The sequence below is a fragment of the Melospiza melodia genome, chromosome 1, assembly GCF_035770615.1.
Source record: "Melospiza melodia melodia isolate bMelMel2 chromosome 1, bMelMel2.pri, whole genome shotgun sequence".
Classification (NCBI taxonomy): domain Eukaryota; kingdom Metazoa; phylum Chordata; class Aves; order Passeriformes; family Passerellidae; genus Melospiza; species Melospiza melodia.
This window is the reverse complement of record NC_086194.1, coordinates 99075704-99090457: the sequence shown is the minus strand read 5'-3', so window position 1 is coordinate 99090457 and position 14754 is coordinate 99075704. Positions and strand designations below refer to the sequence as shown.

Below are 14754 nucleotides of genomic sequence, written 5' to 3'. Positions count from 1 at the left end.
GTGAGTGAAAAGGAATACCAAAACAGAAGTACTCCACAAGTTACTAGGTCAGTTCACAATTCATTTGTTCAGAAATTATGACAATGCACAGACAAGGTTTTATATTAAAATCAGATGGGGGGTTATTTTGCTGGGGTTTGTTTTATTTAGCTGCATAATAGAGTTAACTCTACTTTTTATCATGCAAAGACAGCAGGCCCACAGGGAGATGATGAAACAGCTTTAGGCAATTTTGCACGTTTACAAATGTCATTTCTATTGTTCAGTGGATTTATTCTTTATGAGAAAGGATTAGAGCAACCAGAATTATTTATCTTTGTTGCTGTGGAGTTATTTAGTACCAGCAAAAATATTCAGTTTGAACATAATGAGGCATGTTTGTCCCCAAGTAATTTTCCCAAGGCCACAGCAGAAGCTGGGAGGAAAACTACTGTCAGCTCAGTGACATTCTTCAGCTAAGTAGGTTCCTTTATCAAGTTGAGCTCAAATTCACACTCACTGAATCCCAGCTGAATAAATAACCTATTTCTCAGCCTGGGTTAGTGGGTTTCTGCAGTTAAATTCCCCACTGCTGTCACCACTGCTGACTGCTAGCAGGAAACCACTACAGCTGTGTGACTTATGTTTTGCCACTCACCTTTCTCTCTCTCTTCTATCCCTGCCAGCAGAGCATAGAATATATGATAATTTCTTTCCCCGGGGTTTTGTCTTACTACACGATTCTGTCAAAGTAAAAAATAGTTTCCACTTAAGTGATCATTTTTGAAGACAAATTTTTTATCCACAGTTTCAGACAAAAATTTAATCAAACTCAATTAAATAAGCAAATGCAAACATCAAAAACATCAACTTACTTTTTCCAATAAATCTGGAGCCAGCAAGAGAAGCTTCAGTCAAGGAATAAAGTAAAAATCAATTAATGCAGAGGCTTTTTATAATCTTCCTTCTTTTGTTTGAGACAATAGGAAGACTATCATGGTCTTTTCCTAAAACATGCTAAGCCTGTTTCATACAATACATCTACAACAAGATAAATAAAGTAGCAACAATGATAATATTGTAGCAGTTCTAATATTAGTGTATCAACACCTTCTCTTCCATCCCATCAAAACCGGACTTGGCAGATTATGAATTTTAAATGACATGTGCTTTTGTTTTTTCCCTAAAGCTTGGAAAAAAACTCAAGAATTAAATTTTCCCCACTGAAAACACAGTTTATGTTTAAAACAGCAGGTAGGATCTCCTTGGAATATTCCTCATCCCCACACCTCTGCTGCTCTCGTGGAGGTGGCTCACGGACTGATTTTGGCAAACGCAGGACAAATCCGAGGATTTAACCTACCGAGAGTCACGCTGCAGAAACTGAGCAGCTCTGCTCTTTCAAGTACTTTTCCAGAGAAGTAAGCAGCTTATCTTTGGGTATAGTAATGAGGGAAATGGCTGACAACTCAAGTTATTCCCCAGGACTCAGGCTGTTTTAGCTCATTACATGGGAAATGCACACGAGCCATGTCACGCTAGGGGCAGCAATACAAAGTGCTGCTCCTCCAAGGGTACAAACAGCCCACACCATCACAAAAGCATCAGTGCATGTGTGAATTTGGTGTTGCTGCTTCCCCTTCCCACCTACACCAGCTCAGTTTAACAGTGTATATTTCAGGATGGGGTGAAAGGACAGACAAAGGCAAGCCAGCTCTCCCTCAGTCCTCCATCAAGGAGGTGCACATGTGCTTCTCACAAACAGGGGTCAAATCACCAAACAAGGATACAATCCATAATTCTTCCTCCCTGAATGTTCCCTTTTTGACAGATGTTCAGCTGAATAAACTTCCCAAAACGACTTGAGTTGTTGTTGTAAACAGTCTTTGCATTGCCAAAAGCTTCCATAATTGGACTGTGAAGAGAGAGAATGACAGGAGTGTTAACATGTGACCAGCATGCCAACAACTTCACATGGAGCTGGTGAAAGGAACAGCACTCTGACAAGCTCCCCTCTGACACTCCACTCAGCAGCAGCCCACATCCCAGCATTACCCTCCATTTAGCAATGGGCATCTCAGTTTTCTAGCAGAAGATACAAGCATTCATGCAACAGGAAGAAATATCACACTGAGCTACTCTGCAGCTTCAGAGTAGTAACTGCTACTTCCAACTTCTTTTGTAATTGCTCAAAAGATGCACACAGTTCTCACTGCAGTACTCAAATGATAGAAATAAGAAATCTCAGCACAGGCAAATTGCTAGATAGATGCAAGGAGTCCTTGTCCTAGGGAAATTAGAAAAAATAACTACATCAAGATACAGCATGTACAGCAGAGATGAAGCAAGATAAACAAAAGTAATAGCATCTCAAATTGCCTTTGTTTTTAAATAGTTTAGAACCATGTAATTTCATGTCAACACCAAGATTTCTTTTCTGCTTGCATAGATTGTGTCCAATTTATCTGATGCATTTACTCATCTCTCTTATCAGCTCTCCTTATCCTCCCTTTCCTCAGCATGCTTTTACCACTTGAGCACTTTATCCTCACCATGCTGTATCTTGTTCTACCATATCCTCAGGCTACACAAACTGAACCAAAGGTATCTCCCTCCCATCACCCATACCCATTACTCTGATTATCTGAATTCAGCCCCAAACACAAATGAAAGCCACCATTAAAGCTTCATGCAATTCACAACTCTATGTATTTTTGCTTCACTAAGAGACACTACCGTGCTCACAATTCTCTAGAGCAGCCAGGTAATTTTGTTTAATGGAGTACTTCCCTTTCTCCTGTACACATTTTACTGTTCAGTAAACACACACACATATTTGATTGCATTGCAAGATCTTATTTCCATGTCAAGGTTTATGTCTTCTGAAAAAAATACCTGTGTATTGTAAGATCCCATACCTGCTCTCAAGAATAGCTTGCTCCACACAGGAGGTCTTCTCTCTGGAGGACAGCTCCAGTGAGTGTTGGCTCATTGCAGACAAGAACTTGAGAATCAGCTTAGTGCTCTCCGTCTTACCAGCACCACTTTCGCCACTGAAAGCAGAGGAGGAAATGGTTTGCACAGTCCCAGTGGCCAGTGGAGAAGCCCTCTGGCTAGCCACCCAGCCACCCAAACTCTGCATTACTGGAGGCCAGGAAGACTGGGGCGACTAGAAGTGATGGTCAAACGAAGCCAGAACACCCCATTACACTTCCTGAATATGACATCCAGGGAAAAACACAAGCTGTCCTTAAGCTTTCTAACTGCCCAGACAGCATTTCAAGGCACTGACTGCATATGTACACACACTTAGGAGGCAACAAAGAGCTCTCTGAATGCAAACAATTATCCAACACTTCCCACCATCATGTTAAAATAAACTCACACCAAAGACATGGTAAAGGGATAAAGACCAAACTAAGAATTGTATGGGAAAGTTTGGCATGCATTGCAGCAATCTAGCTAATGAAGGAGCCCTGCTGGGAGGAGGAGGAAGTTAGAGACACCAACACACATTCCAACACATAAAGGCTAGTCATATAATTAATACTGAAATTCTTGGTGAGCTACCTGCTCTTTAAACAAACTTTTTATATACCTGTTGAAACAAACCAGATTTGTGTGAGTTCAAAATATCCAATTTCCACCTCTCATTACCATCAGAAATATGGTAATGAGAAAATATCAGAAAACCTCTCATCACCACCCACAGGATAACAATGCTATTTGATAATGCTAAATTAACATTTTTAAAAGCAAATTATTAATAAGCAACCCTGCTGATACAAACAGAAGGCAATATATTCAGTTTCTCTTCAAAACCAACACTCTAAAAAGGGGAAGTTTAGATTTGGCTCATTTCCCCAGTACCCCTTCCCTTCAATTATGTAGCCTAAACAGACACTGTGAGCTATTAAGAAATATAACTTGTAGGGAAAGTTTGTCTAGCTTGCTCATTCTTCATCTACAGCAACAGCATTGTATCCTAAGCTGTGGCCTAGCTCCTCATTAAGCTGTACCTAATTCCAGTTTACTCCCAAAGAAAGAGGGTACATTTTGGTCTTACTTCACCTTTTCCATTATAGCAAGTGGGAATTTTGACTTTGATAGAGCCCAACTGGGCATGTGGAGCAAGCCTAGATAATTTCACAGTCTTTTGTTGTGCCATTGCTGAGTAATGATTTGAGGTTACAACAAAGTATAATGATGCTTTCTAGTAAAATGCAAGGAAGAAAGGCACCACCCATAAATACAGTATGACATTTTCCTGCAAATGAATGTCAACAATAAAATTAGGGAAGAGACATTCAGAAAATATAATGAGACATCTTCATAAATGCCAATATGTTCCAGCAAGTGTGATTCATCCATTATATTTATACCACATCAAACAAATTCTGTAGTGTGTTATATGTAATTTTACCATTGACGTTTTTAATGTAATTTTGCTGTTGATGCCTGGCCTTTTCAGTATTCCTTCCATTTCTCTTTTCACTTATCTCTTCTGCCCAAGAAGAAACACTTAATATTAAGTCCTGCATTCAATACTCACCATAAAAAAACATTTTTACTAGTAGTTGTGAGAGAGCTTCACAAACCCTTGCATTATTCTTGTCTAGTGCAATAAATCATCAAATGATACACACCTCTTGCTGCCTGATTCATTCCCTCTGAGCTATGCATATAGCTCAAAAGCAAGCACAGGGTGACACTGAGGACATCACCTCTTCCACTGGTACCATCCTTCTTCTGCCCCACCCACTGTCCCTTGATCTGCAGAATCTGTAGTTCTATGGAAGCTGAAAGTTACCCCACTGTAACTGAGAGCCATTCTGTCACAGCGGTCACAAGGGTTGCAGGATGAAGAGAGCGACGAGAATGTTGACCTCATGTTCAGAAGGCTTGATTTATTATTTTATTATATATATTACATTATATCTATACTAAAAGAAATAGAAGGAAAAGTTCTCAGAAGGCTAGCTAAGCTAAGAATAGAAAAGGAACGAATAACAAAGGTCTGTGTCTCAGCAGAGAGTGAGACCCAGCTCTGCCATGAGTGGTCAGTAAATCCAAACATCCACCCGAGACCAATCACAGATCCACCTGCTGCATTCCACAGCAGCAGATAACCATTGTTTGCGTTTTGTTGCTAAGGCCACAGCTTCTCAGAAGGGAGAAAAATCCTAAAGAAAGGATTTTTATGAAAAGATGTTGGTGACACCATTCTACAAGTGCCATTCATTCAAAGCTGATGGAAAAATATCTCCTGCACCTCTCTCTGGTACAGCTAGCATTATCCACAATTACATGCTCTTGTTTTTTTCTCAGAACAGGAGAGACTCAGACTGCCCAGTGTCCTATTTTGACAGTTGCCAACTGGAGATGCCCATGGAAGACATAGATTATTTCCCTTGTGTTCTTCCAGCTTCCAGTTATTCGCTGTTCAGAGGCCTCTTGATCTAAATCTGGTTTTCACATGTCTTGTAACCCTCAATATACTTATCTTCTATGAGTTTCTAGCCATACTCCCTTAAAAAGCAAATGGTCTTGTTTTTTAGATCCACCTCCATTAGTTTCATTTGATACCTCTCAGTTCTCATGGTGGAAGAAGAAACCAACAATTCATTCTGGCACTCTTTCTGCTGTGCATGACCTGATGGTTAGTGCCCCAAATTCAAGGTGCCTGTCTCCATTAGCCATTTCCTATGTTATATTTTTTATTACTTTTTAAAATTTTCCTCTGAACCACCTTCGGTTCCACGAAGTCTAAAGGATGGATTTACACAATGTTCTCTGCTCATTTAGTAGAAACCACTCCATTCTATTCACTTCTACAGTTACATGGGATCAGTCTTTCAGAGTGCTTAGAAAGCTTTTGCCTACAAGGTCAGTAAAAGGATGAATATTTTAGTGCAACCTTTCCAGCCCATGAGTTTAAGTGCCCAGCTTGTTCCACATCACTAAGTTCAGGACTGTGAACATATTAAGTCTGACAGCAGGCCACAAGGCCCCCACTTAAAAGATCTTTAGACTTTCTCCATGACTTGTTCTATGCAGGGCTAAGGGCACAGCAGCCTGGACTCACGACTGCCACAGCATAAAAAGAGGTCACTGAGAGAGACTCCTCATTCTGAAGGAGGTAACACTAAATCATTTCCCTGTTCTGTCTGGGTAAGGGACAGCAGAACAGTCTGTAGTGGCTGCTAATCGCTGACACACCAGAGGCACTGCTCCATGAGCACCTCTGGAAGCCCTAACCCAGCTCCTGAGGGCCAAATGACCAGAAGCCCCACAGTGGGGAAGGGCTCAGGAAGGCCAAAGGGTACTTGAAGTGAGACAGGAGGCCAACACATGTCTTGACCCTACCTCCTCTTGGAACTTCTATCAGCTGAACAGCGCTGGAACCAGGAGTGATAGCTATACTTGCTCTTTTCTGCATCTTTTCTGCCTTTCTCTCTTTCTGCCTCTAATTCCCTCTTCTTGGAGCTCTGTGTAACTTAAAACTGGATGAGCTTAGAAGGGCAAAGTTAATGCTTTGACAAGTGTTTTGTGTTGATGGAATGCTGCTCTAAACCTTTGCAAAAGTTCTCTGATTTTCTAAAGTTGCCAGTGAAGTTTTTTGTTGCTTTGACCCCCTTGAGAACATCTTCTCAGCACTTCTCCCGTGTGTCTGAGTACACAAACAACTGTAAATCCTTTTAGGAGTCTCACCAAGTGAGGTTTTTGGGGCCTTACAGTCTGCTGCCTTTAAAACCCCAAGACAGATACACACAGACAAAACAGGCCCCTTCAGCAAATATACTTCGTCAATTGCACATCTGAACTTTGGTGCATCAGCCCCACAAGGACACCACACCCACCACAGGTCTGGGTCCCATATAAAAAATTTGTTTCATATTGATTTTCAAGCTAAAAAACAATAACAAAAAGTCTCAGGCCATGAGATAATAATAACAGAGAGAACAAATTGGTATCAGACAGTGATTTCCCACTCATGGCACTGACTTGAATGTCATACAGAGCGATGGTTGTGGCTCCCTTTACACTGTGGGAGTGCTCTGACGTGGATCAATTGCAATTTTATCTGAGAATAGAGCATGTGTTTGCTTCAGCACAGACTAGGTCACTTTAAACAGAGCAGCAAAAAAAACCTCAAACCAAACCTAAAGATATTTTCCTATTCTTGTAATAAAGGTGTGGAGGTTTTAACTTGGTCTCAACTTGTGAACTTCAGCTAATCACGGGGCAGCTCAGCCCCTTTCCTACACCAGGACAAGCTACTTGGCTATTGCTCAAATTAGATGGACTTTCTTCATGTTCCTGAGCCACCCAGCTGAAAAATCAGAAGATGTTTTTAACAGGCGGGCTTTTTTCCTCCCTGTTTTAAATGAAACTGGACCCTGCAGTAACAGTTCAAACCAACATGAAACTGAGAATTCATTGATGCAGATGTTTTTGTCTACAGAAAAAATGCTAGTTTTTTAGCCTGGGACAGTTAAAACACCATTTCACAACAATGTACATATTCTAATACACCAGTTGAGTACAGCTTCTTCGGAATGTTGTTTTGTTAACGTCTTAGGCTGCTAAGTCCTTTTTATGCAGCATTATCATTAATTAATGCCTGTTACACACACCAATAAATAAGCATCTCTGGGTAATTCAATTTATCATCTCTTCTGTATTTCTTTCCTTTTCACCTCTGACCTGGATGGTTATACAGAAAAAATGGTCTCACATTTAAATGATATTCTGAGCTTTTCTTAATCATGTTCTGCAATTCACCCTCTCACCCTACCCCAGCCAGAAAAATATCCCAATATTAATATTTTTTCACAGGTTTTTGAACCCAAAGCCAGAAGAAAGCAGTTCCAAACCAAAGCTGAGCTAATTCTGGGGGCCAGCAGGGGGCACTTCAAGTCCAGAGGATCATCAGACAGCTTTCCAAGCGCCTTCCTTTGTGTGGCTGTTACAATTTGCTACCGAATGCTGAGATCCCAAGGTCAGGAGCAGCTCATAGTGCCTATCAGAATGTGAATAATTCCCTCATTTTAACCACCGTGTTTTCGAGATGCGACAGAATCTTCCTCTTCATCATCTCTTACATTATTACATAACAATGCAAGACCAGAATATTTGTCTGAGTTAAAACACTAAAGAGCTCCACTTGGCTACGGTCTCTTTCAAATGCCAGTAGCAACCAAGAAAGTTATAGTGACAGTACAGTGATTTGTTTCAGTGTCTGATTCTAAATCAGTAAAAGATGCAGGAATGACCAGGATGCTGAATTTGCCAAGCACACTGTTATACCTGCACTTCCAATGCCCTAAACGAGATATGTGACAACAGGGAATTTCCTAAGCTGTAGAAAGGCCATGGAAACCTTCAGTAATTTTAAAAAATCCTATTCTGAATCCTTCACAGATAGAGCAGCTAATGCTCTTTCAGGAAAGCAGATCTGGCATGCAATTTTTTAAATTTAAATTGCACATTTCCTCAATTTCTGCAGTAACAAGATACCCTTATAAGTTGTATTGTGCCACTTATCTGAAACACAGAACTTAAACAAATCACTGTTTCAATCCATGACCACAGTATATAATTTTAAAAGGGATTCCTAATGCAAAACTTCTCCATATTATAGCTTATCTGTACCAAAGCACATGGTTTACAGAGCAGAAAGTGCTGAAGACTCCCCTGGAACATCACACACTTCTGCTTATGTCCATTTTAGGACATAACCCCCTTTCCTCTTGGCAGCTTGTGAGGAACTGGAATGAAAGGTAAAATACTGACGGCTAGTACAAAATGGCAAAAATACCAATGGCCACCAGAAATTGTTTTGATCCCTAAATTTGTGTGAACACAAGGTGTTCACAAGTAACTGCCTGGCAATAAAACACAAAATCATTACTCCAAGTTAGCTATTGTCACATGACAAAGATCTCTGTGAATTTTATTTTTGCTTGGACTCTTACCTGAGCTCATCTTTATATGCACAGAACTATGTATCAAGTAATAAGAAGGAGAAATACAGTTAAAGAAAGCTGAAAAAACACACTCTTCAGCTTTGTGTCACTGCAGAGCAGAACCTGCCTAGAGGCGAGGGCAGGTGGGCACTGTGACCTGAGAGCCTGCAGAAAGTTGCAAGGCAGGCCTGGCTGTGTTGCAGCTAACCCACATTTCTAACAACAGCCTGGGTGCTGAACTACATACACCAAATCCCCCTTGTATCCATGAAGCCTTGCAACCTGGCCCACGGTCTGAAATGTCAGTACAAACTGCCTATTGCCAAAGGTGCTGCTCTCACTGTGCCTCACCCCCTCTCCGTCCCACTGTCTGTCCCGTGCTGCAGTCAGTCCTACAGCCACCACAGGGACTCCTGGGGAGGTCGGGAGACAGCCAAAATCATGTCAGCTTGTGCCTGAAGAGCTCTACACATGTAACCTTGTGGTGCAGGAAGGGGACAGCAAGCAGGCCTAATCACAAAACTCTTGGGAAGGCAAGAGATAAGAGGGAGGGGAAACATAAGGTCTGCTACCACCCTGAGCATCACCCCTGTCCGGAGCCTGGGGCCATGCTGAAGTGACCTGCTCCTCCCTATCTGCTGGGCCAGACTTTGGTCTCCCTGCCTGTGTGTGAGCCAACACAGCTGAGCTGGCAGGCTGGGGAATGGGAAAAGAGCTGGCTGCGTTTTCAGCTCTTCTGGAGGCAGAAGGAAGGAGGAGCTGGAAGCAGTGAAAAGCTATTGAAATGCCAACTGCTCCCTAAAGCACCCTCGGCCCCAGCCAGAGCCTGAATACCAGCAACACAGTGGCTGAAACGGGAAGCTATTAAATCATCATTAAATTAAAGCACAACAAGATTAGGCAAGGAAGATTAATCAGGCAGAATTAAGTGGCTGAAATGTGGAGGGGTTTCTCTTTTGCTATACTTATTTACTGCATATCTCAAGAACTGGTAGGTTAAGTTTTTCTTTTCCTCCATATAGGAATCAGAGTCTAGTGGTGAGAAACTACTGAGCTGCACAGAGATGTTTAAACTGGTGGGAAAACACTTAAGGTAACATTTGATGTGTGAAGATCAAAAATGCCCAAAAAAATTCAACCGAGTTTTTTCACTAAATATAATTGTAAGACACATAAAAAAATTTTAACGTTTTGTTAGAGGTACACAGAATGACACAAAACAAGTTCAGAAATCTCTTGAAACTGTGCTGTTTAAAAAGCCTGCTTTCTTTTGGAGTTCTCCCCATGTGGCCCACAGCCATGCTCCCAAACCACCTTGAAAGGCTTGCTATTGTATTTGCGGGGTGTCCCAATGATGGAAGGAATGATCTGACTTCAAGTTCTCAGAAGGCTAATTTATTCTTTTATGATACTATATTTTATAAAAGAATACTAAACTAAACTATACTAAAGAATACAGAAAGGATATTCGTAGAAGGCTAAAAAGATAATAATGAAAACTTGTGACTCTTTTGAGTCCTGACACAGCTTGGCACTAATTGGCCAGAGAGTGAAAACAACCCACAGCAGAAACCAATGAACAACCACCTGTTGGATAAACAATCTCCAAACACATTCCACACGTGAGCACAACGCAGGAGAAGCAAGTGAGATAAGAATTTGTCTTCCTTTTTCTCTGAGCCTTCTCAGCTTCCCAGGAGAAAAATGCTGGGCGAAGGGATTTTTCAGACAACGTGAATGCCACAGCGCACCATCAGGGGCACGCAGAGCAGCAGCAGCAGCAGCAGCAGCACTCACCTGATGAGGATGCACTGGTTGTCATGGCGCTTCCAGAGGCAGCGGTAGCACTCGTTGGCCACGGCGAAGATGTGGGGCGGGATCTCTCCCATGTGGTGCCGGCTGTAGCGCTCCACGGCGGCGCGGTCGTACAGCCCTGGGATGCTCTTGTAGGGGTTCACCGAGGCCACTATCGAACCAATGTAGGTCTGCAAGCACACAGCACCCCCAGAGCTGTTAGCACTCGTGTGGGGAACAGATTGACACTCTTCACTGACAGACAGAAACACACGTTTGCAAAATTGTAACAATCCTTTGGGTAAAGGTGGCCAGCAATTTTCCCTGATTTCTTCCCTTCAAGAAAAGCAACAAAAGGGCAAAAGTTGTTCCCACTTCTGTCATGTTCTCAGGCTTACCCCACCTATAACAGTGAGCTTATTGACTGTACAAATCCCTGCCTTAATGCTGCTTACAGCTGCATGGTAATGCCTATCAGCGCTGGCCTACAGCTGCTTCTCATGCGTCCTTAGGGACTTGCTGAACTTATTAAAAATCTGACTGAGCCCAAAGTAACGGTGGAAAGTCTGTATTTCCATGTAGAGTATCCAAGTCCTTCTCTGCTACTCACTTTTAAAACAGAAGTATCAGGCATCATGGTAGACACTAGGACCATAATATTTAGAATAGCAGGCTCTAAGAAAAGTGTGTGAAGTGGCAGATGCTCCAGAACCACTGGGTTTCTGCAACATTTTTAATATTAGTTGGATGTAGAACAGCAGCTGGCAAGTCATTAATTTCTATCCCACTGCAATTAGACAGTACATCAGTCAAAACCACCCAGGTAGCAGCTTATGCCCATTCCCATCGCCTTCACTCATTAGGCTGCGGTAACCTGATCATTTTCAACAGTCTGCTCGCAATGCTGTTCAATTTCTCCCTCACCCTCTATCCACTTCAATACATTTTTCTAATAAAATCCCATTAAGTGAGGTAGGAGATAACATTAAGCATGCTATCTCCAGAGTTTCTGGGGCATGTGAAATTAATTGATATACTGTACAGCATGTGCAGTGTTATTTTTGCAGTACCAATTTCATTTTGTTCAACGCCCTTTCTGCAGTTACAGGCAGGGAGCTGACACCTGGCCACAACAGCCCTGCTCTGGACTGGTGAAAAGCCAGGCTGGGCAGCCTCCAGCCCTGCAACACAGCCCCCATGTACAGACAGATGCCTCACCAATCCTCTCATCACTGACAGGAGACAGCTGTGAAGCTGACAGCAGGACTGGGGCTCTCTTCACCTCCACAGCCCCCTAACCAGAGACAGATGGATAAGGGGAGCAGCACCTTGCAAACCCCTGAAAGGCAGCCCCATGTGCTCCCCCTGCAGCCTCCTTCTCTAAGCCACCACAGGGCATTCACTAAGACAAAGGGGCCATCAGTTCCCCCATACTTTCCTTTCCCCTCTATCAGTCTCTTTTGCAGCATTTACAGCGCACGTCTACCTGCCTCCCTCTTTTTCTCCTTAATTAACATGCAATTATCGCTGTGTGTCAGCTCTCCTTTCTCACTGTTACCCTGCTGTTACAGCCCCCATTATCCACCTGTTCACCCTCCATCAGGCCCGACACAAATTGCAGCTCTGAGCGTTTGCGAAGGGAACTGCAGTGGTGCCCTTGAAATCATGACAATTTTATTAGCAGTAAGGGGAATATCCCTCCTCACTGTAACTCTAGCACCGTTAACAGAGTGGTGAATTTTCAATCTTTGTGCTTTATAACACCACCCCATCCCCACCCTCCCATGCTGTGCGACAGCTCAGAAGATTCATCTAGAAGAGAGATACCATTTCAGCATGAGATCGTATCTCAGGCAATTACAGCACTGAGACAACAGCTTAATTTCCTGGGATCATCCCCTCTTGGACTCTTAAATAAGTAATAAGTAACAAGGAAGGCTCTGAAAACAAACTTCCGCTGTTTGATACATATTTCAGCACAGATTGCACACGGAAAAATTTTAAGAGGCTTCTTTTTTTAATTACATGACTGCAGTCCAAGTATGACCAATAAAAGAGACTGCTACAGATCTTCTTCTCTCCCTTATTAAAGTCTGGCTGAAGTCTTTGGAAAAGAGTAACTTGAGGCACATCATCACAACAGATGCCGTGGCAAAGATGTAAATAAAAAAATCCCCATGAAACATGAGTTTCATAAGTAAATAATTTAGTTTCATAAGTAAATAATCACTCTATAGCTTCTGCAAGTGTAAGTACCTGACAGAACAGTACCTCCATGATAAAGCACTGGCAAAACTGCATCACTATTGGCTATGCATTGGGACTTTTCTTGCTTCTCTTCAAAAACAGTAAATATCAGAAGAGGTGACAGCAGTCCACTTCTTCATACACTCATTTAAAATGGGGCAGTCTTTCACCTGACTTAAGCACTTTTTTTTTTAAGTGACAGAAAGACTTGCAGAATATTAGCCATTACTGTGCATTATAAAAGTTTATTAAATAAAGTGAGCTGGTTTCATTGCCTTGTAATTCAGTAAGGTATAATAGAGAAATGGGCAGTGTATTACAGCAATAAAAGAAACCTAGTGAACAGCAGAAATCATACTGGTGAAAAAATCACCTCATTGAGCAACACTTCAGACATGTCACTATTTAAAAAATTCCTTCTCTCTATCTTTTCCTTTCAGCAAAAATGTGAAGAACCACAGTCTCTACTGAGAAAGGTACAGATTTGAGGTTCCAGTCTTCTGGTGCTTAAAGTATGTACTACTTCTTTGCAGGACAAGTTAAATGCATGCACAAACTGCCACCAAATTATAATGGCACAGGACAGAACAAAATCAGGACTTCAAAAACAACTTCCTCATCCCAAGGCAAGATCATGAAAAAAGCATATTGTTCACAGACACAGTGTATCACATTTATCACCTACCAGGTTTCACAGTCTGACCCAGGGGTAGCCACAACTTTGTCTGCATGGACTAAGGAGTTAGCTGGCCCAAGCAAAGGCTCTGCCTTCACCCAGGGTAGTTCAGCAAAGTATCAACGGGCTGAAGCAGCACTGTTATTAAAAACTATCTCAATTATTTTAAAAGGTCGCGTTAAAAGACAAATATTCCAGAAGTCTTTGTAAATTGCCTCTGGGATACTCCACTGCAGCAAGATCTGCTGCTGCAAGAATAATTTCCTACATCACTTCCAGGCTTAGTACTTATCCCATCCAGTACCTATCACAAGTTCTTGTTAGTAGCAATATTTTATAAGCATTAGATCCCAGACTGGCAGCTCTAAGAGCCCCAAAGTTAGGAACCTCAGAGAGGGGGGAAGGATACATGTACTCCCATGAAAAATGCTACCATCTCTCAATTTTATAGAATCACAGAATGGCCTGGGCTGGAAGGAGAGCAAAGATCACGTAGTTCCAACACTCCTGTCGTGACAGGACACCTTCCCCTAGAACAGATTGCTCAATGCTCCATCCAATGTGGCCTTTAACACTTCCAGAGATGGGGCATCAACAACTTCTCTAGGCTAACAGTTCCAGTGCCCCCATCCTCACAGTGAAGGATTTCTTCCTAATATCTAACCTAAACACACTCTTTCAGTTTGAAGCCATTCCCCCGTGTCCTGTCAGTACATGCCTCTGTAAAAATTCCCTCTCAATCTTTCTTGTAGGCTCCTCCACTTGCCCTCCCTTGGAGACCTTGAGCAGCCCATAACAAAGCCCCTTTTTTGCAGGGCAGACCTTCTGGTGTGGCAAATGCAAACGTCTTAGCAGCAGGTTAAACCGGTGTAGAAACACACAAAAAAATGCAGGACTGCTCGTGGATGTGTGTTGTCTCCTGAGCACCATTTGTGCACCAGACATAGCATATGGCAAATTAAATGGGTTAGCAATCAGAAGCAGGATCTCTAAATTATATATGATGCCAACATCACAAAGCAGGTAAAATTTCAGAAAAGGTATTTTCACATAAGAATGACACTTCCACTTTGCTTGTAAAACAGTAAT

The 14754-nt window shown here is 42.1% G+C and overlaps 1 protein-coding gene across 1 annotated transcript in view; it reads right to left on the bottom strand.

Annotated features, from left to right (window-relative positions):
* The window catches only part of MYO10 (myosin X), a 163729-nt gene that overhangs the window by 63189 nt on the left and 85786 nt on the right, over positions 1–14754 (bottom strand). The window contains exons 4-8 of the mRNA XM_063162542.1: positions 10746–10933; positions 2898–3032; positions 1770–1894; positions 855–868; positions 638–722 (exon numbers count right to left, since the gene is read on the bottom strand). Coding sequence (XP_063018612.1) covers positions 638–722; positions 855–868; positions 1770–1894; positions 2898–3032; positions 10746–10933 — 547 coding nt within the window. The remainder of the gene's footprint in view (positions 1–637; positions 723–854; positions 869–1769; positions 1895–2897; positions 3033–10745; positions 10934–14754) is intronic.